This window comes from Manihot esculenta, chromosome 17, assembly GCF_001659605.2.
Source record: "Manihot esculenta cultivar AM560-2 chromosome 17, M.esculenta_v8, whole genome shotgun sequence".
Lineage (NCBI taxonomy): Eukaryota > Viridiplantae > Streptophyta > Magnoliopsida > Malpighiales > Euphorbiaceae > Manihot > Manihot esculenta.
The window spans coordinates 3066116-3093382 of NC_035177.2; the positions used below are offsets into that span (position 1 = coordinate 3066116).

At 34.9% G+C, this 27267-nt stretch overlaps 1 protein-coding gene across 4 annotated transcripts; it reads left to right on the forward strand.

Moving 5' to 3' along the window:
• On the forward strand, positions 1-26978 carry LOC110605074 (protein ENHANCED DISEASE RESISTANCE 2). Of its 4 annotated transcripts, XM_021743375.2 has the most exons (22): positions 2-649; positions 920-994; positions 6403-6456; positions 7144-7209; positions 7649-7752; positions 8042-8109; positions 8189-8305; positions 8490-8530; positions 8630-8730; positions 17472-17567; positions 18351-18415; positions 18496-18567; positions 18658-18813; positions 19901-20139; positions 20232-20271; positions 20359-20513; positions 20619-20720; positions 23293-23337; positions 23416-23556; positions 23813-23908; positions 23998-24099; positions 26655-26978. In XM_021743375.2, exons 1-22 carry the CDS (start codon positions 512-514, stop codon positions 26760-26762), a joined length of 2181 nt encoding a protein of 726 aa, XP_021599067.1. In that variant the 5' UTR covers positions 2-511; the 3' UTR covers positions 26763-26978. The 4 variants fall into 4 exon arrangements, with proteins under 4 accessions (XP_043808450.1, XP_043808449.1, XP_021599067.1 ...); XM_043952515.1 differs by lacking the exon at positions 23813-23908 and having other exon boundaries at positions 1-649; XM_043952514.1 differs by lacking the exon at positions 23293-23337 and having other exon boundaries at positions 1-649.
• Positions 26979-27267: the final 289 nt, after the last annotated feature.

A 27267-nucleotide genomic window follows, 5' to 3' on the forward strand; every position in this document is an offset into this window, starting at 1 on the left:
TTTTCAGTCCCGACAAATCTCAGCACCCACTCGCACTGTCGCACACCTCGCCCTTTGCCCTCGCACCAACTCTCTCTCTCTCTCTCTCTCTCTCTCTCTCTCTCTCTCTCTCCAACCTTCTCTGTTTTGACTCCATTTGAAACTCTATACTGTCACAGTAATTTTATTTATTTTTAAAATTTTCTCTTTCTCTTTCTTTTTAATTTTTTTCTTGTATTATAAAGTCAAATTTCCGTGTTTGGGATCATCGCGATGTGGAAAAGGAGGTTGAGAATTAAATGTACTTTATGGAAGTAATAGGAATTCAAATCAGGAATTCTCCCTTACGCGGATTTCAATTCTAGCGATGAGCGATCAAATCACTTAGGTTTACGCTGATCTCGCAGGAAGCAAAGACTCTTCATCTGAGCTTCCACTTCTGCGAGATTGAATTCTTCTATTTTTTTTCTTTTTGGTTTCGGTTTGTCTTCTTGAATTCGATTTAGGAGTGTGTGATTTTGAGGGAACAAAAATGTCGAAGGTGATATACGAAGGGTGGATGGTGAGATATGGGAGGAGGAAAATCGGCCGATCGTTCATTCACATGAGGTATTTCGTGCTGGAGTCAAGACTTCTTGCTTACTACAAGAAGAAACCGCAAGATAATCAGGTAATTTCCTGTAATTTGTTGAGGAAATTATTATTGCTTATGGAATCTAAATGGTGAGAAACTTTTTTTTTCCCCTTCAATAAGGAATTGGTGTATTATAAGAGGAAATTAATGCTGAAGAATCTTTTAGTATATGCAATGTAGAGCTATGATTCTTTCTTTCTTTTTTTTTGGTTCAATATTTTTTGAAGAATATTATTTTTGGTCAATTTAGTAGCACAGGAATGCAGAATTATTGACGGTTGAAGGGTTTTGTATATGTTAAATTAGGTTCCAATCAAGACCATGTTGATTGATGGAAATTGTAGGGTGGAGGATCGAGGCTTGAAGACTCACCATGGACATGTGAGCTATCTTTAGTTTTGTGTTGTTTATTTGCATGACTACATCAAATTTTTGTTGCATATATGCTAACTTTTATTTTATAGAGAATGGGGAAGTCAAGTAATAGCTAGTCATTCTAATGATGTGATGTGAAGCATCTTAGTTGTGTAGGTTTGAGTTAAACAAGATCCAATAGTTACAATGTCACAAATCATGTAAAAGCTAATTGGTTTCTGCTGCTGCTATTGCCTCTTAAAATGCAGGCATTCCTCTTAAATCACAGGTGAGGTGAGGGTGCCTTGCCTAGCATTCCACGCCTTTGACAATACTGGTTATTATTATGTATCATACCTGCAATGCTTTTCGAAACAGAGAAATATGGAGAGAAAGAGATAGGAATAGAAATAGACTAGGTTGAGAAAAGAAACAGAAAAGGGGGGAAGATTTGGAGAGAATCAGAGAAGAAAGAAAGATACTTTATATTGATTCTTGAAATGAATGATTACAGGTGTTTTCTTGTTGATTCTATTTTTATGCATCTTCTAGCCAGTAACTACTTCTACTAAGATAGTTGTAACCATGCTTTTAAATCGCGGTCGCAGCCACGTTCGCGGTCGCGGGCAATGGAAACAGACATGTAATGGCCATAACGTAATGGCCATAACGTAACGGTAACCGCCTGGTAACGGCCTGGCGCTATGCAAATTTTTTAAAAAAATTTGCAAAGTTCATAAATAAAATGATATTGATTAGATTTAAATCAGAACAATGTATACAAATGTATAATAAACATAAATATATAAAATATAAATTATTTAACTTAAGTTAAACATTATATAGTTTAAAATTAGAAAAAATAACATAATCTTTGTAGATCGAGTAAACTAATAGCTTAAAGTACAATTTTAACTTAAAACTAACACTTTAATCCACAAAAACTTATAAAAAAAGGGAAAAGACAACAATTAAAAACTAAAATAGATAAAATTTAACTAACTTTTTAGAAGAAATAAACTTGGAAATAGAGTAGTTTATAATGGATCTAAGTTTATATAAGAAATATGCAGGGAAGATTGAAATTTGAAAGAGAAAGGAAAGAGAAAACTTAAAAAATGTAGTCTTTAAACCTGCTGAAAAGTGTAGAAACTAAAGAAAATGAGAATAGGGAGCATAAAACATAACGGCCTTACGTTACGTAACGGCCATTATTTAAAACCATGGTTGTAACTTCAATACTTCTTTTCCCTCCATTTCTAACTCTTGAAACTACCAACTAAACTAATTGAGCTACTTCTTAGTCATAATACTCACACTCCTTGAAATCATTTTTGTTCCTCAAGATCCTCTTGATTACAGATGCAGCACTTGATTCAAAATTAATTTCTTCCATTTGTCCTTGTAGGAACTCACAATAATAGAACTCACAATCATGATCCTTCTGAACTAATAACCTCAGTTCATCCCCGTTGTTCCGAGAAATTGCAATGTCCATCATGGTTATCCTGTTAGAATATTAATTTTCCATGAATTGAGGAGCAATTCAATAGCATCTCATTCTATTCCTTGAACTCCAACAACAAGACCCTCTTCCTACTTAGTTATATGCTGAAGTCTATGACAACAATTTTGGTCCGTCTTCACAACATTGAGATGCTCAAGAGATTTTGAATTATTTTCTTTATTGTTTTCTTGATTCTCAACAACCATGTCTTCATTTTCAATTGAATTTGATTGATCCAGGACAATCTCCTCTCCATCTTTAATAATGTCGTCCACTTCCTCTTCTCCTTCTCCCATAATGTGAGCCTCTTTCTCTTCTGCATTGCCAACAATATCAACCTCATGGTTATTAAAGGTGCGCCCCAGGCGCAAGGTACGTCAGGCTCTTAGCACAGTGCCTCAACACCCTCCAAGCGGGCTCGCCTTAGGCGACCAAGGTGACCCCTAGGCGCGCCTCAGGCAACCAATCCAAACTCTAGGGATGGGTAGACGAAATTCCAGGTTCTTTCTTCGATTTCATCATCATCTCTTCTTTTTCTTCTGAAGACATCATCTTAATTTTTTCTTCTTCTCCCTTCATTCTTTCTTCTTGCCCTTCCGATGTCCACTCCTCGAAGAAATTCTGTCGTTCTATTTTTCTAATTTTTGAAGGCGTATTTCCTCCTTTGCTTGACTCTTAGCTCAGCAAGTGATACACTATTTTTGCTTCTAGAGTATAGTGTAGCTCTGACCTTTAACATGCAAAGGTGCCACCTGTAATGTAAAACATGCAAAGTGCCTAATCCCCTGCTAACTACTAATGAATTTTAAATTTTTATGCATTTTTAATTCTTTATATGAATTAAATATTAAAATTATTTTTATATTAAATATATAATTCATAATACATTTATAAGATTCATATAAAATAATCTGAAAATTAAATATATAGCAACATGTAAAATTTGAATGCACTATATAAGTAAAATTATTATTTTTGATACTATATTTTATTAACAATAAAATTAGTATAATATATTTTAATAATGATTTTTACTCAATAATGATAGTAATGGTGTTAGTAACAGAATAATGTAATAAAATAACAAAATGTAATGAAATAAATAATAAAATACATATATTTTTATATGCAATTAATAATATATTAACTAAATTTAAAATGTAGATATCATTCATAAATATCCTAACTAAATTTATAGTATTTAAATAATTTTTTTATTTATTATTTTTGTGCCTTGCTTAACTCAGGCGCACGCGCGCCTTGCTCTTAGGCTCCAAGACCCCTTGGCGCTTAGTGCACCTTGAGCCTTTAATAACTATGATCAACCTCTTCCTCTTCTCCATCACTAGCAATGCCAACCTCTTTCTTTTCTTTCCTTTTTCCCTTTCTCTTTCCATTATCATGAAGATGTACTGCAACATCAAGAAAATCAGTCTCCTTAGCATCATATCCTCAATCTTTTCCAATTCCATGCCATCACCCTAGAATTTTCAGTTTTCTGAATTTTGTCTTTGGCTTTTTGATCTACTTTTTTTTCCAGCATCTTGTAAATATGTGCAATCATAGCCAAAATTGATCTTTTGTTGCAAGGTTGTAGTTCCATGGCTGATTGTAGAGGGCTGAAAGTAGAGAAAATTTTGACAATAGAAAACAAAAAGAAGAGAAATTGAAAACAGAGAGAAGACAGTAAATCTTGTCAGTTGTAAGTTGTAACAGAAGCAGACCTGAAAGGCTGAAATAGGTAGTAGTACCACAACTGAAACAGAGGTCTGACACAGAGAAATGGGGTTGGAAGCCTAAAAGATAGATCTGAGAGAAAAATTAGTTGAGAAGAGAAACAGGAACAAAATAAAGAATTAGTGAAAGGAGAATCCAAATCAGAAAATAGGAAAAATTAGAGAAAGAAAGAAAGAACAGAGTTTAGAGAGAGAACAAAGAGAAAGGTGGGAAAAATGAGTTTCTTGATATCGAAAAATGAAGATGAGAAAGCAGATAAAGAAAGGAAGAAGATATAACGGAAGAATTGAAGAAGAGTAGAAGAAGAACCTGGAATTTTGGGAAGCCTTGAACCTTGCTCTGCTACCAATTGTTATGTATCAAACCTGCTATGCTCTTTAATCAAAGAAATAGGGCGAGGAACAGATAAGAAATAGACTAGGTTGATTAAAAAAACAGAAAGGAGAGAAGATTTAGGGAGAAGTTGAGAAGAGAAAAAGATAATTCTTTGTATTGATTCATGGAAGAATGATTACAGGTTTGATTCTATAAAAATATGTGTTCTAGCTGGTAACTACTTCTAACAGCTGGAACTGTTAGTCTAAGATAGTTTTGACTGCAATGCTTCTTTTCCCTCCATTTTAACTATGAAAACTACCAGCTAAACTAATTGAGCTACCCCTTTGTCACTGACTACTCTGCTTCTTAGTCATAACAGTTGTGTTCATGGACGTTCCCACATTTTATTCTTTTTGCATTCAATTGTTAATTTAACTAAGCTTTGGAAAATTTTTTGTCAGTGGTGGCTCATGATTTGGTAAAAGCTATATCGAGTCATGTTTAATAAGTAGCATTTTTCAAGAAACTTTGAGGGTTGTATTGTAAGTTCTGGGTGGAACTCAAACTATGCTGCATGTAATATCATTGATATGTGGGCTTGCATTTTTTCTTTTTTAAGTTTCATCAGCCATAGCTTTGAATGGGGCTGGTTGTTCTCAGAACTTAAATGTGTTCCTTTAATTTAGTTATTCAGGCCTATATATGGTGTAGGCCTAATTTCATGTGTACTTAGCAAACCTGGGCTCCATATCATTTCCAAGCCTATGGAATGAATAAAATGAAAAATTGAAATGGACCACTTAAGAAAGTGATCCGATCTTTACTACCTACCAAATACCAAATCCTGTGGAGTTAGTGGGGTTACTTGATTTCTTGCTTGGTCGACAGTTTCAGGATCCTTACTACGGAAAATTGATTAAACATAATCAAATTATTTTGGAATACATTTGCACCTTCACATTCTGTTACATGACCAGATGCAGATGGTGGATCAACTAGTACTATATTGGTTGTTTGCTCCATTGCCAGTTACTTAGGAGCTACTGTACCTGTATTTGAGTTAACAGGATTCTATTTTGGGAAGAAGTGGAAGGAAGATCTTGGATATATGGGAATTATATGCTGATGAGCATGGTACATTATTGATGTGACCCAAAGGGTTTATGATCTAACTTTGGTGTAGGAATTTTCTATGGACAGGTTTATTTCATAGACATTGTGTCAATAGTCATGCTCTAATCTCATCTAGCGTACTGAGTTTTAGAAGAGATTAGTAAAGTTAGACCAGTTTATCTACCATACACACAAATCTAGGTGAAGTGAAGTGGCCCTAGTAATTCATCAATTGATGTGCAAATGCATCATGTGAAAATTTGAAGATATTCCTTTAAGTTGCTGAGACCCTGTTGTTAGTTCTGTTTTTGACTTTATGTAAGTGTTGCTGTTCAGTAACTTTTATAGTTGTTTATTGATGTGTTAATCTTGTCCTAGTTAATTCAGATGTGGATGCTGATATATTAGAAACATGGGAAAACAGAAAACTATCCAAACATTGCAATTTGTGAAATGAAAGTTTTTAATGGAAATGCATGTTAGGAGGTTTGATAATTGGTTGGGTTCGTTTCAGTTAATGATGCCATTGCCAGTTTGCTGCTCACCATCTTTTGGTTCTGTTTCATCCTCTCTCTCTAGTCTGTACTCTCTGTCTAATGTCTACTTTTCAATTGAGATTTTACTTCTTCTGCGAGATTCTAGCAATGCTGGGATCTTGATAAATTATAATTTTATTTTACTAATACCTGGAAGTGAGAATGCAATAATCTGAAACATTCAAAAATCATGTTAGCTTATGTGTTATTTTTGGCTATTGCAGATGGTTTATGTTTTATCTGTTTACAACAAGAAAGAAAAGTCTCATAGAATCACGGTGAGTGGTTTATGCTTTTATTTTCTGGAATGGTGAGTGAAGTCTCTCTCTCTCTCCCTCTCTCTCTCTCTCTCTCTCTCTCTCTCTCTCTCTACATTAAAAAGGGTGCTTCTGCACAAAGAATCCACCCTTTTGAGCTTTGGGCAGGGTCAAAGTACAAAACCTTCCCCTTGCTTTGCAGAGAGGTCCCTTCCATGTCTCAAACCTGTGAACTCTATGTCACAAATAGCGTCATTTTACTTTTACACCAGGGACAACCTCTTCTCCTCCATTTCTTTCTACTGTTAACACATCTGCCCAATTATGGGCAGGGGAAAGGAGAAAGAAAAGAGGACAAGAAAACAATAGTCCGATTTCTCTCTACCTTTTTTTTTTTGCCCTTTCTCTTGTTCCCCATGTCCATAATTTGGCAGATGTGTTGTTTCTAGAGAATTCCAATTGTGGATGTGTGTTTGATAGTATACAGTTTCCTTCTTTTGTATACATAACTTTGTTTCAGTTTAGCTGTGATATTTGCAGCAGAAGGTTTTGTCTTATCCTAGTTGTTATTGTGTTTCTTGTGCCACACTGCATTAGTACCCCCCATTTATGAGGGTTTGTTTTCTGTATTTTATTGGTCATTTATATTTTCACTGTCTGCTTTATCTTTTTGGAAAATAATTCATTTGAGCTTTGTTTTTATTGCAGATGGCAGCATTTAACATCCAGGAAGCATTAGGTTGGAAGGAAAAAATTGAGTTTGTAATTGATCAGGTTTTAATTTATTGATTATTAATTTTTTAAATCATAATGTGGCTTAACCTGTTTCATTTCTCCTCTTTGTCCTCCTCTTTTCTCTTTATGAGCACTGGTGTTCAATACGTTCTAGATTTTCCTTTTCAAGCTGTTGGTCGTATCATGGTCATTTGCATCATTTGGTTTAATATCCTGACCCTTTTTTCTTTGTCCTTGGGAAGCAAACTTTTTACTGCTCTTCGGTACTCGATTTATTTCTCCCTATTAATTGAAACTTGTACTTCATAATTTATAATAGGAGAGGGAGAGGGAGAGAAAGAGGGCGAGGAAATTGACTCTGTTGAAATTTTATCTGTGTCTACACACACTTCCATTTAATTGGTGACTATATCACTAAATGGTTCTTGTGGTGTGTGATCTGATGCAAATGAGACTTATTGTCTGATAATATGTGCAGCATCAGGACTCCCAAGTTGCAAATGGTAACAAGTATGTTTCATTTGAATATAAATCTGGAATGGATAATGGCAGAACTGCTTCCTCGTCAGACCATGAAAGTCAGTATGTACCTGCTCTAAATTATTTCTTTGCTTTTGTTGTCATCATAGGTCGATACTAGCAAATTAATTCTTTGTCTTTGCAGCATCAGTATGATTGTATGTTAATCTTTTCCTGATGTTGCAAAGTTTTCATTATACTTTTTGCCGCATTGTTGTACTAATTGTTGGCTGTTTTATCAATCAATTGAGCTACTGTTGGTGCTAGTTTTTTTCACTATGCCATCAGTTATGCTATTGACAGACTTAGATGAACTTCCCATATGCACTCATAATTTCTATATGATTTTCAGGTTCAGTGCACGGGAGGATGAAGATGAAGCTAAACCCAATTTGTTACGGAGAACAACCATTGGAAATGGTTCTCATCGAAATTCAAAAATTAATTATAGTTAATTTGGAACAAGTTTTCTAAAATTTGTTATCTTTGCGGCTGACAGGTCTTCCTGATTCAGTATTTGACTGGACACGAGAATCTGATTCAAAATTATCAAGTCAGAATGCCAATAATCAAGCTTTTTCTAGGAAGCATTGGCGTCTCCTACAGTGCCAAAATGGTGACTTATTTTCCAGAACATGTTGCACTTTTATCTTCTCAACTGCATGTATGATATCATCACATCCGTCTATCCAAGGGTGCATGACAAGTTGAAGACAGAAATTTAATCACTGTTCAGCTATAGTGGGCACATATAAATTACAGTACTCAACCTTTTCATTTTGTTTGTCTCTATATGGCAGGACTCCGCATTTTTGAAGAACTTATTGAAGTTGATTACCTTGTATGGATCATTTACATTTTTCTATTATTTGAATGACTTGATTTTGCTGTGCGTTAAAGGTTATTAGTTATGTCATCATATGTGGTCTTTGTGCTGCAGCCAAGGAGCTGTAGCAGGGCAATGAAGGCCGTGGGTGTTGTGGAGGCTTCCTGTGAAGAAATATTTGAGCTTGTAATGAGCATGGATGGAACACGGTTTGAGTAGGTGTTTCCTTTTTCAAGGAAGTTTTAATTGCATTGATGCTCTTAAAACTACTGTCGTATGCAATGAAAATTTCTCACTTTTATGCATATACGAGTATCTCGGGTCTGCATCATAAAGCTTTTTGCTCTTGAAGTAGTTTGGGAACTATAATTGTATAATTCATCTTCGTTATTTTTAAAGCTTGTGGTCTTGGAATCATAATGAAATAGCTTATAGAGGGTTAAGAATGCAAGAATGGAAGTCAAACAGATCTGAAAACCTTAATTCGAGGCATGAAATTATACATTGACTAATTTTTTTGAGATGTGTTATTTAACATTTCTTGAAGCACCATATATTGATGCTGGGTTCTGAGTAGGCAGCCAATATTTGAAATCTCTGTTTTTATGTAAACCTAGTTATAGAAAGTCTTGCCAAGAGGGAAATTTTGCTTAATTATCTAACCCAAAATCCAGCTGTATTTTTTGCTGTATTTTTATGTGTTTTGGTTCATTAGCTGTTGGTCTAGCTGATACAAAATCAATGCTTTAAATAGAGTTTTATGACACAAAATCCAGTAAGGTTGGATCTTTATGGGTAGTAATAGCTAAATCGATAAAGTAAAATTCAATTGAAAGAAATTGGATAGAATTGCAACAATATTTGGTAATTTGGATAAAATTACCAAAATGAAAATTTTTGGATAAAATTGAAAAACCATGAAAAGTTTTGGCTTTTTGGTCATTAGACCTTTTAAATCAGGCCTTGAATTCTTCAATTATACAACATATATTGGAGATATGAAAGGGAAATTTGTTATTTAGTCTTTAGGTTTTACCATTAATAACAATGGGATTTCATTTTAGAAATTAAATTATTTAATTATTGACTTTTGCTTCCATCAAAGTTGAGGTCTTTTGGTCTAATCGTAAATCAATTTGCTATTAGTTTTAGGTGAAAACAATATCCTTGATCCTTGATTATACCATGTATCATTCTATCTTCTCGCCTGTTTTTAAATCAATCATTTTTCCAGCAAAGCAAGCAAACAAGATATGAAAATTTGGAATTGCTTGATGTTGTATCCCTAGGCATAGATATGCTTATATGCAGCATTTGGTGTGGGCTTCGGGTTCCTGGCGAATCCACCGAAATCCGTCATTTCCTTCCTTGTAAACCCTATGCCGTATCCTTGCAAAAGGGAGACCTCAGTTCTCGTGAATGACTTCAATTGGAAGATGGAGAGTACTGGCATGAACAACGAGGGAGAAATAGGGTCGTGTGAGAGGAGGGTAGTGGGGATGGTTGGAGAGGAAAGAGAGAGGTGGAGTGGAGAGTGAGTGTAGAGCTTGAGCCTTGAGGGAGGTGACAATATTGCAGAGACATGGCCTGTTTTGGTGATCAACAAGAATGGAAGAGAACACTATGCTTTTAGGGATTTTAAGATTGTCCTGCAAAGTTGATTGGTCTGCGGAGTTGAATCAATGGAGAAAAACTAGAGGATGATAAAGAAGTTGAAAACCAAAATGGAAATTACTGTGAAAAGAATGGCCATGAAGTTAATGATGTTCTAGAGTAATTAGATATGAAAAGATTTGGTACAAAGGATACATAATAGAGGGTGTGAAGATTTGACTTTTTGTTCGCCTTATGCAAAGGATTATATATGGGAAATATTGGAGTTTCTTGTAAAAGAAACAAAATAATAGATTGCCTTTTCTTTTTGATATTTCAAATTGTAAATGCTGAAATTTTTGTGTATAGAAAATGATATAATATTTATATACAAGAAACCCTATAGTCATGTATTCCAATTTAGAAAAATATCCCTATAATTATGCTAATAATTATCCCTATAATTATGCTAATGATTATTACATAATTGACTTATTATAACACTCAAGTTGGAGCATATTTGTTTACCTTGCCCAACTCATTACAAATGTAGTTAACCCTAACTTCATTTAGAGCTTTTGTAAAAATATTGCCTAGTTATTCTCCAGTCTTGACATTTCCATTTCAGATGACCTGCTGTTGAATTTCACGAATGAAGAATGTTGATATGCTTGGTTCGTTCATGAAATACTAGATTAGAGGCAATGTAGTGGGCTGCTTGGTTATCACACCCCAACTTAGCAGAACTTAGCAGGTGATGAGACCTTAAGATCGACTTCATCCAACAATTGATGTATCCATACTACTTTGCACACAGATTGAGCCATAGCTCAGTATTTTGATTTAACACTTAAACAAGAAACCAGATTTTGCTTCTTACTCTTCTGTGATACTGAGTGTCCTCTAACGAAAACACAATATTCTGTAGTAGATCTCCTATCAATCTTCGATCCTGCTTAATCAGTATCAGAAAAACACTCAATATCTAAGTGGCCAAATTGCTATAGGAGACTGTGTCCTGGTGCACCCTTTAAATAACACAAAATCTATAAGCATCGGTGGGGGAGTACACAAACTGACTTACAATACTAATAGCTTTTGCAATATCTGAATGGGTTATTGTAAGATGGTTTAACTCGCCAAGCAACTTATACATTTCAAGATCATCAAATAGTTCAATATCTCCCGTTGCAAGTTGAAGACTACGAGCCACTGGTGCATTGCATGGTTTGGCACCCAATTTCTCTGTTTCAGCCAACAGATAAGAATGTACTTCCTCTGAGATGGGATAAGTATGCATACATTTACCTTTGCGAACAATCATGGGTAGGTCTTCGCAATAATGGGTAGGTCTAAATCAAAGGTAGGAGCGGGAATGATGATTGGATTTTCCGACGAAGAAGCTGTTGTTGCATGGCCTAAGTCAAGAGTCTCCACCCTCTTAGAATAAATATGTTGTGGAGGACGAATAGTTATTGGAATAGATGAACCTGTAGGATGGTGAGGCACAAACATGTGATTGATAGAATATGCTAATAAATCATTCTCCTTTCTGTGACTTTCATAAGTGGGAGACTGGGAGAAAAAAGGACTAGATTCAAAGAATGTTATATCAGCAGACACAATATAAGGATTAAAGTCAAGAGAGAAACATCGGTACCTTTTTTTTGAAGTCTGGAATAACCAAAGAAGATACATTTAAGGGATTTGGGATCCAATTTAGTGAGTTGTGGACTAACATCTCGCACAAAACAAGTACAACTAAATATTCCTTTGAAAATGATACAATATTTATATACAAAAATCTTATAATCATGTATTCTAAGTTTAGAAAGTATCTCTATAATTATTCTAATTGTTATCCTATAATTTTGCTAATTATTATTGCATAATTGACTTGCTATAACACAAATATTTCAAAAATTTCATTATACTTTTCGGTGGATGGCATTTTTGAAAAATTAGCTCCATTCATAGTTGTCAAATCTATATTCCAATTGAGTATCGAAATCTTCATTTTATGAATCGAGAATCGATTCAAATAGTAAAATTCGCTAAAAATAATTGAAAATAATATATGTTCTAAAAATAAGTAAAAAATATATCATAATGACATTTTGATAAATATCGAATTCATGTTGCTGATCCTAATTGATTCTAGAGATATGATTTGATTTGATTTGATTAGGATTCTTAATTATCTCTGTAATTATTATTTAGTTATTTGCTTCCTGTTTAGATATAATTCTTTGTGTATAAATAGTCATATAGACCAATTGTAAAGATTAAGAGTTAAATACAATAATTCTCTAAATTTTTCCAAAATTCTTCATGGTATCAGAGCCTCCCCATTCGATATTGGGCCTCCTATAAATATGTCACGCACTCGATATTGGGCCTCCCATAAATATGTGTCATGCACCAGTAAAAATTCTGGGCATGAGGGGAGTGTGTTGAATCCCACGTCGGTTGTGGAAAGGAGTAATGTGCCCCTTGTATGGACCATAAGCACTCCTCTCTCTTGAGCTAGCTTTTGAGGTGAGTTAGGCTAACCCAAATTTAACATGGTATAAGAGTTTTTTTTCCTGATTTTAGGGTTCAAATTCAATTTTTTTCTCTTTAGGGTTTCAAAATCCTAGATTTACCTTTTTTGGTACTAACCCATCTAGGAGTCTTTCCTTCTCTCACCGCCGGCACCAGGACTGTCGCCGGCCGATTGTCTAGTTCCGATGTCGGAAAGCCCGCGCGTGAGCTGACCCATCGTGTCCCGGCGCGTGACCAATCGCCTTACTTTGCTTCGCCGCTTCGATCACTCCGGCGACGATTCCGACCATCTTTCCGGCCTTCCCGTGCCGCTATCCGGTCTTTGGTGAATCGATTGGGCTCTCTTGTGTGTACAACCTTGGGTACCTCCTATTCTTTCACGGTTCATAAATCTTTACCATGGCAGAAGGTAAAAGGGTCTCGATTCCTAACTCTGATTACTCGTCTTCCGGTGCCACATCTAACATTGTAAAGTCGGGTAATGCTTCATCTCTTAATAATGTTCTATGAATTATTGATTCTGGTGCGAATAGACACATGATAGGCTCTTATAAAAGCTTTCTCAATTATTTTCCTTCTCTAACCACAAATAGTGTCAGAATTGCTGATGGCTCTTTTACTCCCATATCCGGAACAGGTTCTGTTGTTTGCACATCCAACATTAAATTATCATCTGTTCTTCATGTTCCCCACTTTCCTATCAACCTTTTATCTGTCAGTGCTATCACCAATGCTCTTAATTGTAAAATTGAATTCTTATCTGATCATTGTGTTATTCAGGATATTTGTACAGGAAAGAGGATTGGCAATGGTAGACTGCATGATGGCTTATATATGTTGGAGGGTGATCTAAGTTTTTCGATATCTCAAGCTTGTTTTGGAGAAAATAAGGATGTTAATCAGGAAATAATAGTGATACAGACGGTTAGAGCATCCATCATTTTTTGCCCTAGAAAAACTTTATCCTAGTTTGTTTTCTAGAACTCAATTTGATTCTCTATTTTGTGATGCTTATGAGTATGCTAAACACACTAGAACATCCTATCCTTTGAGTCATAATAAAAGTCAAATTTCTTTCGCGACTATTCATTCTGATGTTTGGGGGCCTACTCAAACTGTCTCCTTGTCTGGTAATCGATGGTTTGTTACCTTTATTGATTATTGCACTCGAATGACTTGGGTCTATTTGATTAAAGCTAAAAGTGATGTCTATTCTTGTTTTCAATCCTTTCATAAGATGGTTTGTACTCAATTTGATACTAAGGTGAAAATTTTGAGAACTGACAATGGAAGAGAATACATGGATAGTAGCTTTTCTGCTTATTTAGAGAGTAATGGGATAGTACACCAGACTAGTTGTCCTTATACTAGTGCTCAAAATGGCGTTGCTGAGAGGAAAAATAGGCATCTATTGGAGGCAGCTGATTTCTTGTGTTCACAATGAATCTACCCAAAGCATATTGGGGAGATGCAATCCTTGCATCTGCTTATCTTATCAATAGAATGCCTCTCAAGACCCTTGACTTTGAGTTCTTTGGCGGTTCTACAAGGGAAGAATTCATAAGTTGTTCCACCAAAAGTATTTGGGTGTGTTTGCTTTGTCCATACTAGGACGGCAGGGAAATTGGATCCCAAGGCTCTTAAATGTGTGTTTGTTGGGTATTCTCCAACACAGAAGGGATACAAGTGTTATCATCTTCCCTCTAGGAAATACTTAGTCAGTATGGATGTTACCTTCGGAGAAACTAAACCCTACTTCAGTACCATCCACTCACCTCTTCAGGGGGAGAATAATGAGCAAGAAGAGGTGATCCCGAATTCTGTGATTCTGAATGATATGGTTCAACTAGAAAGTTTGAGTTCTAGGAGACAGGGGTAGATGTCCAATCAGGGAGAGAGAATTGGTCGTTTGGACAAGCCAGATTTGAGAAGGTATTCGAGGAGAGACAAGACAGAAGAACCCATTATGCAGTCTACTAAGAGTCAAGAATCTTCTTCTGGTGAGTTACCCACAATCCTTGAATGCTCTAATGACTTAGATAAACCTATTGCACAAAGAAAAGGGGTTAGATCTTATACTAAATACCCTATTTCTAACTTTGTTTCTTATGAATCCTTGTCTCCTTACTATAGAGCCTTTGCCTTGTTTATTTTTTCTGTGTCTATTTCACAAGATTGGAAGAAAGCTCTTGCAAATCCTAAATGGAAGGGAGCAATGATTGAAGAGATGAAAGCATTGGCTAAAAATGAGATCTGAGAGTCTGTCACTCTTCCACCTGGGAAGAAACTTGTTGGCTGTAAATGTGTAAATGAGTGTTCACAGTGAAACACAAAGCTGATGGTACAATTGAACGGTTTAAGGCTAGATTGGTTGCTAAGGGATTCACCCAAACCTATGGAGTGGATTACCAAGAGACATTTGCTCCAATTGCAAAAATGAACTCAATTAGAGTTTTGCTATACTGCGCAGCCAATTTGGACTGGGACTTGCAACAGTTTGATGTGAAGAATGCTTTCTTCCATGGAGATTTAGATGAAGAAGTGTTTATGGAAATTCCTTCTGGGTTCGCTGATGAGAAGACACAAGGAAAGGTGTGCAGGTTAAAAAAGGCTTTTTATGGGCTAAAACAATCTCCCAAAGCTTGGTTGGACAGGTTTAGCAGAGTCATGATATCCTTTGGTTACCAGCAAAGCAATGCTGATCACACTCTGTTTATTAAACATCACAAGGGTAAGATCACCCTTCTTATTGTTTATGTTGATGATACAGTGGTGACAGACAATGACAAAGAGGAAATGGCTCAACTAAAGAGGTTGTTGGCTCAGGAATTTGAAATCAAAGATCTATGAAAACTGCAATATTTCCTAGGTATCGAGGTGGCTAGATTAGAAAAAGGAATTTTCATCTTCCAAAGAAAGTATATTCTGGATCTTTTGGAAGAAACTGATATGATGGGGTGTAAACCAGCAGAATCTCCCATTGAAAGTAATCACAAGCTAGAAGCAGGAACTGGTGAGTCCGTGGATATTGGAAGATAGCAGAGATTGGTAGAAAGGTTAATTTATCTCTCGCACACTTGACCGGATATAATTTATGCCGTTAGCTTAGTCAATCAATTCATGCATGACCCTCACGAGACTCATATACAGGCTGTACTTCGCATCTTAAGATACCTAAAGTCTGTGCCAGGAAAGGGGCTTCTTTACTCCAAACATGGTCACTTCCGAGTTGAAGCTTTTACAGATGTAGATTGGGCAGGATCTCTCGATGATAGGAGATCCACCTCTGGCTACTGCAAGTTGTGGGAGGGAACCTTGTCACCTGGAGGAGCAAAAAACAAAGTGTTGTTGCTCGGTCAAGTGCTGAAGCAGAATACAGTGCCATGGCCTAAGGTGTGTGTGAACTCTTATGGTTACAGAATTTATTGGAGGAGTTGAGGTTGCTCGAGAGAGACAGGATAAACTTTGTATCGTGACAATAAAGCTGCTATAAGTATAGCACAAAATCCAGTCTAACATGACCAGACCAAGCACATTGAAATTGATCGGCACTTCACTAAAGAAAAATTAACAGACGGTGTGTTGAGTTTAGTTCATGTGACTTCTGCTGGGCAACTTGCGGATGTGTTTACTAAAGTGCTTAACAACAAGATTTACCATAATTTGATTTGCAAGTTGGGCATGTGCGACATTTTTGCACCAACTTGAGGAGGAGTGTTGACTTATTTGCTGATCCTAACTGATTCTAGGGATATGATTTGATTTGATTTGATTAGGATTCTTAATTATCTCTGTAATTATTATTTAATTATTTGCTTCCTGTTTAGATATAATTCTTTGTGTATAAATAGTCATATAGACCAATTGTAAAGATTAAGAGTTAAATACAATAATTCTTTAAATTTTTCCAAAATTCTTCATGGTATCAGAGCCTCCCCTCCGATATTGGGCCTCCTATAAATATGTCACGCACTCAATATTGGGCCTTCCATAAATATGTCGCGCACCAGTAAAAGTTCTGGGCGTGAGGGGAACGTGTTGAATCCCACGTCGGTTGTGGAAAGGGGTAATGTGCCCCTTATATAGGGGGCCATAGGCACTCCTCCCCCTTGAGCTAGCTTTTGAGGTGAGTTATACCTGACCCAAATTTAACACTTCATAATATAATAATATGCATGTATTATTTTATATAGTTTTGTGTTATAAATTATGAACTTTAGAATTATAGACAATTAGTTAAGTAAATTAACTAAAAAGGAAAAAAAAGAAGAGGGAGAGGAAAAAGAATGGTTGGTTGAAGAAAAATAGTTAAGGATTTTATATACATTTTTTTTATAGCAAAAGTGAATAAGATCTTAAATTTTGCAAATATAAGATCTAACAAAACCTTTATAAATAGTTAATTGAATCGGGTGAAAATTTAGTTGGTTCATATTGATTCACTTGATTCAAATTGAGTCATAAGTCATGTATTGTATAGGTTTGAATTGTTAGGATGTAGAATTGAATCGAGAATCGTAAGATTCAAATTAAGAACCGCAAAATTCAGGTATATTTAAGATTCACCCTATCAATTCGAATCGATTTGTTGGAAAATAGATTCGATCGATTTGTTGGAAAATATATTCGAATCGTAAGATTCTAACAACAATGGCTCCATTAAGTCATATAATGTTAGTCAAATGAAATTCTCATGAACATCTCCCAATGAATATTTAAAAATTAATTGTCAGTTTTTATATGTTATTTTCTTAAATTTTGTCTGTTATGATGTATGAAATTCTGAATTCACATCATGATAATTCATTGCCTTGAGCAGGTGGGACTGCAGTTTCCATTATGGTAGTTTAGTTGAGGAGGTAGATGGGCATACAGCAATAATATATCATAGACTTCAGCTTGACTGGTTTTCAATGTAATATTTCTCGAGTAAACTTAATTTTTGATAGTGGGATGTTGTTGCTCTCGTTTTCTTTTCCTTGAAAGTCTTTGTATGTGGTTATTTAGTTTAAATTACATCTCTTCTGTTCCTTACCTCCAATTTGTTAATGTATATGTGTTCTAGAATAATTGTGCAGTTACTAGAATTAGAGATTCTATTAAGCTGAGAAGTGGAAACGTGGATATGGATGTGGGACATGAGAACAATAAAGTGAAGTGACATGTCAATTTATTAAATAAAAAAGCTTCATAACAACAAGAGATAACAGATTAGACCTACACAAACTGAGCAAGTTTATACAAATCGACAAAGGAGTATATGTTAGAAAGGTTTAAAGGCTAAGTTATTACATATTCATAATTTTGTTAACAAGAAATGGAAGTTTGTCCGAGTTTCAAATGTAGAATTCAGCTAAATAACATATTGGTACTATGTAAGTCATAACTTTTATCTTTAAAAAATTTGAGTGAATAATTATTCATCTCCTCTAAAAGTGCACATGCAAAGAAAACAGTAAACTCAATTTGAATAGAGTAAATTGCAAAAAGAACTAGATGGTACTTAAGTTTAGTTGAATAAGAACCACGAGAGGATTGTAGTTGAAGAAGAGCTTGCATGATTGTAATTGATGGTCCTGTTATTCTTTGTTCACGAGAGAGCAGATTAAAAAATAGATCCAGAAAATTATGAGTGGTTACTATTAATGTTTGTAAATTTATACTACTGCTGCTGTGCTTATATATCTCTTGTTTGCAGGTTTGTGTGGCCTCGTGACCTTTGCTATGTACGCTATTGGCGGCGAAATGATGATGGCAGTTATGGTAAAGGACATTGCAAACACTTCTTGTTTGATTTCCTCTTCTTAATGTCAGCTCCAGAAATGTTCTTTCTTATTGTGCAGTTGTGCTATTTCGTTCTAGAGAACATGAGAACTGTGGTCCACAACCAGGTTATGTGCGGGCTCATGTTGAGAGTAAGTTTTGCATTTTCTTCTTTCATGTATGGGTGGAATTGTAGGATGAGCATCAGATATTTAGTTTCTGATGTATTATGATTTCTCAAGGTGGAGGATTCAACATTTCTCCACTAAAACCTCGAAATGGAAGACCAAGAACGCAGGTCCAGCATCTAATGCAGATTGATCTGAAAGGATGGGGTGTGGGTTATATTTCATCATTTCAACAACATTGCCTTCTTCAGATGTTAAATAGTGTTTCTGGTGAGTTCAGTTTTCTGTAAATTTATTTACCAAAATCTGAGATTTTAGTTGGGAGTTGATGTGACCTCGCTAAAAGTGTGTAGATTATGTATGTCATCTTTCTCATATGCTGTAGGCCTATTTTTGTTAGGAAGGTTAGGAGTTAAGGGTAGTGTTAAAGTTGCAGTTCTCTCACTCCCACCTTTTAGTGTCCTAATGATACAGAGCTGAGTCTAAGAATTGAGTTGCATGTCTATTGACTGAGACTTGTGGATTGCCTGCCATCATTAGTTGGATAGACAAAGGCACTTTGGAGTCCTCTGGTACAGCCAGGGTTCGACTTCTACCCTTTCCCCCTCTGCCAACCTGTAGACAGAAAAAAAAAAAAAGAAAGACTTGTGGATTGAAGGAAGGATGAAGACTTTTGCTACCTATGGTTTAATAAGTTTTGGCTTGTTGAGGGGATCCTGGATCTTTGAGTTTTAAGGACTAAAGCCTTCTGGTAAAGAATTATTTTTTACAGTTGCATTCATAAGCTGCCTTGTCTTTGATTGTACAAGGAATGTCTTGTTCTTCCTAATTGTAATAGAAATAGGAAAGACGTTTCGTTTTTACACTGGGAATCCATAATATTCTCTTATTACTAACTTAGTATGTAAGGAAACTTCCTGAACCAACATCCCAATTTGCAGCAGCCATCTTCAAAGTTCGCTTGACCTAATTATGTCGCTTCCAATTTACTGCTCACACCACTTAATTGGCATAAAAAAATTTGAAGTCCCTAATCACTTCTGCTTACCAATGTGAAAATGTTGCTTGGGAAGCTCTGTTGAGGGTTAGGGAGCAGAATTTGTTCTTTTCTGTTGCTGGTTTATTTTGTTTAATAAATGGAGACGTGTCATATCTGGTGCTACTTTACCAGAGAATTCTGCTGTTGGGATTTGCTGCTGTGTTATAGATGTTTGTTTTCGATCTGGATTGAATATTGTTGATAACAAAAGCAATTAGTAGATTGGGAACATGCCTTCTTTTTCTTAATATCTTTTAACTGCAAGCTTTTAGTCAATTTCTGATGCTTTATTAATCTTTCTGCTTCATGTTATGACAGGATTGCGTGAATGGTTTGCACAAACCGATGAAAGAGGTGCTCCTCCTAGAATCCCAGTTATGGTCAACATGGCCTCTTCTTCTGTTTCTTCAAAGAAAAATCAAAAGCAGCAAGAGTTCTCTGTTCATCCAGTGTCTTCTCTTGATCAAATAAACACCACAAGCAGAAACTCCACCGCTATCATGGATGAATACTCTGATGAGGAGGATGAATTCCAGATTGCTGAGGAAGAACAAGAAGTATGGTTTATATTAATGATCTTCTGCCTCTGCATAATCTTGCAAACATGCTTTGTTGTCATTGACCTTTTCTTTTAATTTTTATGTTGTAGACATATCAACCTAAGCATGAGACTGATGTGAAGAGAGGAGGTGGGTATTTCTCCCTATTTTGGATGTATTCCTAGCTTAATGGACTGCCTCGGCCCTCAGTAGGTGAGCAATTGTTTTGTGATGCAGCCTTGGAAGAAGAACCAGTAGAAAAAATTGATTTAACCTGTTTCTCGGGTAATTTACGTCATGATGAGCGTGATAATGCCCGTGACTGCTGGCGAATATCTGATGGGAACAACTTCCGAGTTCGTAGCAAGCGTTTTTGCTATGACAAAACAAAGGTTCTCTGACTGTTATTTTCCTGTTATCTTTCAAGTATGTGCAATTTGAATATTTGATTTTGTTAGGCTTACTTTTGTTGCGTTTTATGAAATATGTATATAAAGATCCCTGCTGGAAAACATTTAATGGATCTTGTTGCTGTTGATTGGTTCAAAGACACGAAAAGAATGGACCATGTTGCTAGGCGTCAAGGTTGTGCAGCAAAAGTAAGGAGTTCTGCATTTCCTTCTCTTCTTTTTCTTCTTTCTTTCTTTCTTTTTTGTTTTTCTTTTTTTTTTGGCAGAGGCTAACTATTTACCTGTAAAGTTGGTTATTTATTTTAGACTTTTATAATTATTTGCCCCACCCCCCACCCAAAAAAAAAAGAAAAAGAAAAAGCACGAGTGAGTCAGAAGCAGACAACTGCTACTTGTAGACTGTTTTTATATTTAGACCTGCAAGTAAACATTTATAAGACACTCTTATTTTTTTAAGATTATTTTTCTCTGTGTTCTTTGTGTTTTGGAAGGCGTATATTAAAAGCCTCTTGTTTTTGGCATCCTCACCTTTGTAAAATCATAAATTTTTGGGAAAACATTTAGGAAAAAAGAAGCACCAACTGGGCCAAACTGTCAATTATAGCCAATTATGTCAACATACCCTCGATTTATCTGATAGTTTTTACCCGATGCACCCATGTGATTTACAAATAGAAATGACTGTAACATCGACAGAGGTGTACTGGCTCCAGGCGGAGGATGAGAGAGAAAAATGGAGAAGCAGAAAGGGGGTGGGGGATACCTGGGTCACTGCACACAATGGTGTTTTAATTTCTGGATCTTTTGCCTTTGTACCTGTTTTTTTTTTTTCATTGTAAACCTTCAGAGGATGAAGCAGGGAGGAGACGGTGCAAGATGGAGAGGGAACAACAAAGAAATTTTCTTTTAGTATATTTAACTTGTGAAGACCTAATTTATAAACCAAATACATAATGGCTTTCACTCCAATTTACAGCTTTTTGACTTTTAAACCAAGTGCAGGCTTTCACTTCAATTTAGGTTTAGCTTTTAACTTTCACGCCATATGTATGTAAACGGAAAACTATTCAACAACTGTAATATATATATATACACACACACACACACCATCTGTTAGCTTATATCTGTTTATTAATGATTAGTTATTACCATCCACAGATAATCTTTTTTATGATAACTTAGGAAAAATTGTTTATTGACTTTTTTATTTTTTACAATTTATTAGATCTATAATATGATAATCATATTTTGTTCAAAGCTTGCTTTATTATTGATTGCTAGAACACATTTTAGGTCAGTGATTATCAGAAAATTGAAGGAAAGAAAGTGAAACTAAAGTACTACATTGCTAATAAGTTGACATAAAATGTCCTTTTTTGGGGGAATGCTAATGTGGCATTTCTATTTTGAGTCATACATAACAGCAATGCCATGACCATTAGTAGTAGGAAATGTGAAGTGTTATTAAGGGAAGAGGCGACACTAAGCTGACAAATGGTTAGGTGAGATGAGGGCCTTTATGAAATGAGACGTGATATATATATAGAAAACTAAATATGTAAAAAACATATTGAAAATTTAAGAGAAACAAATTAAACAAAACAACACCCATCTATTATTGCAGTATGCAATAAACAGAAAAAAAACTTTCTGAAAATTAAAAGGAAACAACAGAAAAACGCCACCATAAATAAACAATAAATAAACCCGTCAAACAACAAAAGGAATACATGAAAAAGAAAACTGAGCAAAGCCCATATATATACTTGTGATGAACAATAACACAATAAAAAGAATTTTACTGTTATAAAGAAACAAAAAGCTGCTGTCACAATAACATTGTGGCAAGGGAAAAAGAGAATGGAAGAAGAAAAGAAGAGAGGAGAGTGGAGAGAATAGGAGAGAGAGAGAAAAAAAAACAGTTTCTGTTGCTGTGCCAGGTCTAGCAGGGAGAGAAGAGAGGAAGAAAGAGAAAGGGAGGGTGGTAGGAGAGAATTTCTTTTTTTCTTTTTTTTTTTTCCAAAAAAAGGGACATGCTCTTGTGCCAGGTCCAGCAGGGAGAGAAGTGAGGAAGAGAGAGAGAAGGAGAAAAGGAAATAAACAGGGAAGAAAAGAGACGACCTACCTGAGTACCTGGTTGTTGCCTTGTTGGTATTAGGATGGCAAGAAAGAGGAAGAAAATTGTGTGTTGGCTGCTGCCTGTTTGAAAGAGATGGAGAGAGGCTAGGTTTTCTCTCATGCTGTTTAAAAAAATTTATAAAAAAAAAGGAAAAACTCATCATTGTTTCAGTGAGGTGTTCCATTTGGTGTTCTTCCCTTGAACCTTAGTGGTCCAAGGTGGCACCTCTGTGAAGGGTGCCTCGCCTCACCTGGCGCCTTTTTGTGCCTTTAACAACAATGCAAATGTCCAAGTAGAACCTCATATAAGGGATGACTCAGTCCCAACACCTCAAAATTAGGTGATATCGTTGGCATAATTGAAAACAAATGCTAATATTTGTTGTTTTAGTTGTCTAGGTTAAATTTTTATTATTTGAAGGATTTGTAGTAGATATTGAGAATTATTTGATGTGGATTGTCTGCATTTATGGGACTTTCTTCTAGGACCTTTAAAAGACTAATTTAATTTATTGACTTGCATGTTCTGTGAGTTGCGACAACTTGGTCAATTCATTCCTAATTATGAATAATTAACTGACTACTGAATATCATGTTGTGGATGTTCATGAACCTTTTTTCATTTTTTTATAAATGGTTGTAGGTTGCTTCGGAGAATGGGCTTTTCTCTCTGATTTTTAATCTGCAAGTAAGTTTATTTCATTTAAAGAGGCATGGACCTATTGATTCTGGATGTGGGGCTGAGATAAGTTTTTACTCTTTGTAGGTACCTGGTTCAACACATTATAGTATGGTATTTTACTTTGTGACGAAGGAATTAATACCTGGTTCTCTCTTGCAACGTTTTGTTGATGGTGATGATGAATTCCGCAATAGTAGGCTTAAACTTATTCCATCAGTTCCCAAGGTACTTGTTTTTTTATCTAATCATGCATTAAATAGTACTTGGTAAGGGAGTTATTATAGAATATGTTAAATCTATTTTAGGCCATTAAATTTTTTATTCATTAACAGATTATCATGTGGTTTGTTATTTGAATAGCCGCCATATGGACTTCATGCAGTAAATCTTTTCAGCAATATAGCCTTCACTACCTTTATAGGAGTTGATTTAGCCATAGTGCCAAAATGTCTGAAGTTGTTGCTTTTCTGTTATCATGTAGGGCTCATGGATTGTGCGCCAGAGTGTTGGAAGCACTCCTTGTTTATTGGGAAAAGCAGTTGATTGCAACTATATCCGTGGTCCCACATATTTGGAAGTAACAGCTTCTCATTTCTTATAATATTTACTGAAGAGTCGTTATCCTTGTAGTTTGGTAAACTTTAACATGATTTATACAATCTGTAGGTTGACGTTGATATTGGTTCTTCAACTGTTGCTAATGGTGTTTTGGGAATTGTAATTGGTGTAATTACGACATTGGTGGTTGATATGGCATTCCTTGTACAGGTATGCACTTTTTTGTTTATGAATTCATACAGGGTTTTTGTTTGTGATGTCTTTATTGGGAACACTTGCACAATCTTGAGCATGCTAGGAGGTTTAAGATGGGTTATAGCAAGAACCAGAGAGTCCAAACTCCAAATCAATCCTGCTCAATTTAGTGTGTATTTTCTGGCTTCTTGAATAATGCAACCTGATTATGGCAAATAACATATGTATCATAGTTGTGTAATGCTCTACTGGAGTGTTCAGCGGTTGGTTTGGATCAAATTTGGATTCAAACTGATCTCATTCATCGTGAAGACTATTTATTTGGCCAATCCAATCCATTTTATCTTATTTATTAGTTAATCATTATTTTTTAAATACAAATCATTTAATTGATCCATATGTCATCTAACTATTTTTAATATTATGAATGTTATATTAACTATAAATACAAATAATCAACCACTCAAGTCTCAAAAGCCATTCAGAATTAATTTGTAAAATATAAGGATTTATTTGTAAATAAGTATATTATTTAGGATCAACTTATAAAATTCTAGGTACTTATATAATTTATAAAAATATGAGGACTTATTTGTAAGTAAGTATATTATTTAGGATCAATTTATAAAATTATAAGTAAAATATTTGTGGTTAAATGTATAATAATATTAGAATAAGTTGAAAAAAAAATATAAAATTTAATTAAAGATTTAAGGGACTAAACTGTAGATTTATTAAACTTGGGGGATTTAGTTGTTTTTTATGAAAATATAGAGGGCATTTTTGTCATTTTTAATAGATTTAACAGCAAGTTAACTTTGACCTTGATGGCAAGGGGTGAATTGTAGCTGAATAATAGAATTTGAAAAACATAAGGACTAAACCTTACATTTCACTAAAGGGGACTAAACTAAAATTTACCCTAGAAAGTATCATAAAATTTAGATAAAAAAAAAAATTGAATTGAGATATTACATATTATATTCCTAATAATAGAAATAACAAAATAATCTAATTAATATTATATCCAAACCAACAAAAAATTGAAGGAAAAAAGATGAGAGTTCTAGAAAGTGACAATTGGGTGTAAAATGATTACCATTTTCAAACCAACAAAAAATTGAAGGAAAAAAGATGAGAGTTCTAGAAAGTGACTTATTTTGTGGGTTTGGATTGGGTTGGGTTGATCGAATTTAATGGATTGACCAACCTATGAACACCTTTAATGCTTTAAAACAAGTTTGAAGCCCAATTCCCAATTGACAAAACTTTTAGGAGAGTAAACTGTAATTTAGTCCTTGCAGTTTAGCGGAACCTACGCATTAGACCATGTATGTTTAAAAGCTATCTATTTAATCCTTAAGAACCAACAAATTAGATCCTACCTAGGGGTGTAAACGAGCCGAGCCGAGCTTTGAAAAGCTCAAGCTTGGTTAGTTAAAATTTTTTTGAGCTCAAACCGAATTCGAGCTTTACTCATATCGAACTCGAGCCGAGTATTAAGAAGCTCAAGCTTGGCTCGTTTAGCAAACGAGCTTAGACGAGTCGAGCTTTTATCGAGCTGAGTCGAGCTTTAATCGAGCTGAGTCTCGAATAGTTCACGAGTAAATTAATTTATTTACATGTATAATGAATTTTAGTTTAAAACTAATAAGTTTAAAACTAAAATAATTTTAGTTAAATAAGTATATCTACAAATTAGCATGTAAACTTATAAAGATGAGTTTTTAAATCTCAATGATCCAACTATATGCAAGTTTAAGAGTGTAACTAAACTATATAGAGCTGAATTTTAAAAAATTTAGATTTGACTCATTAAAATATATGCAGGGTTTGAGTTTATTTCTCTTATGATAGTAATTTCAGTTTGCTTAACGAGACTGTTCACGAGCCTATTCGCGAGCCTGCTCATGAACTCAGAAACGAGCCGAGCTCACGAGCCTTAACGAGCCGAATACTATGGAGCTCAAGCTTGGCTCGTTTACCAAACGAGCTTAAAAATTAAGCTCGAGCTTGGCTCGTTTAGAAATCGAGTCGAGCTCGGTCGAGCTTTTATCGAATCGAACCTCGAATAGCTCACGAACGGTTTGATTCATTTACACCCCTAATCCTACCTCAAAAAAGACAGTTAAATTACTTATTACCATTATTGTAGTATTTATGCAAGGACTAATTTGTTGTATTTATTTAAACTACAATGACTAAATATTGAAATACATGAAATTAAGAGACTAATGTGAATGAAATAAAGAAATCCTAGGTGCATTTTTTATGGCAGGGAAAGATTAGTTGGTTTCTAGAATTGCAAGAATTAAATAATTGACTTCTAAAAATATATGGATTGATGTGTAGGTTTTACTAAATTGCAAGGACTAAATTGTAATCTATCCTTACTAAAAATGTTTTAGCTTTAGCTGGAGAAAGATAACAAAGATGAAAGGAAGAACTTTGGATGTTTTGCATCATATCCTAGTGTTGTGTGAGAGCACGCATTTACTGTTACACCTAGTTGATTTTGAATTTTGAAGTATCAAGTGTTGTGATTTTCCTTCATAATTTTCTTCTCTCAGGCAAATACTACAGATGAATTGCCAGAGAGGTTGATCGGTGCAGTTCGTGTTTCTCACATAGAGCTCTCATCAGCTATAGTTCCAAAACTGGATCAAGATCCATCATGACTGATACAAAACTATTCATCTCTACTGATTTTCACACAGCATTTGTTTAGTGGTGAATGCATTTCATTCTCAATTTCATTGCTTTGTATCATTTGTGGAATGGTTTCTTAATGAAATTTTGCATAAAAAATTAGTTCAAGGAAATTTGTGGTTCTTTTCTGTAGCCATTCCATGTGTTACTTTTAGCATTGAAATAAAAGCCTAGTCCTTGTTATACTTTTTGTTTTTTTTTTTTTTTTTTTTAATGTTTTGGCAGACAGTAAGGAAACCTTATGGTACTTGTTAGACTGTAGAATAAGATAGCTATTAATGAACTACATCATAATCAAATGTAAATTCCATGGTTTTGTAGTTAACGTGCGTATTTTATTTTCTGCCTCATTAAGAGGATTTGGGCGTTTAATCTTTTATTTAGTTCCTCGAATTATGGGTTCACTTTCTTTGTTGGATATTTCAACTCTTTTGTTTGACTATTTTTCGCCTAACTTTAGCTAATTTGGCATGA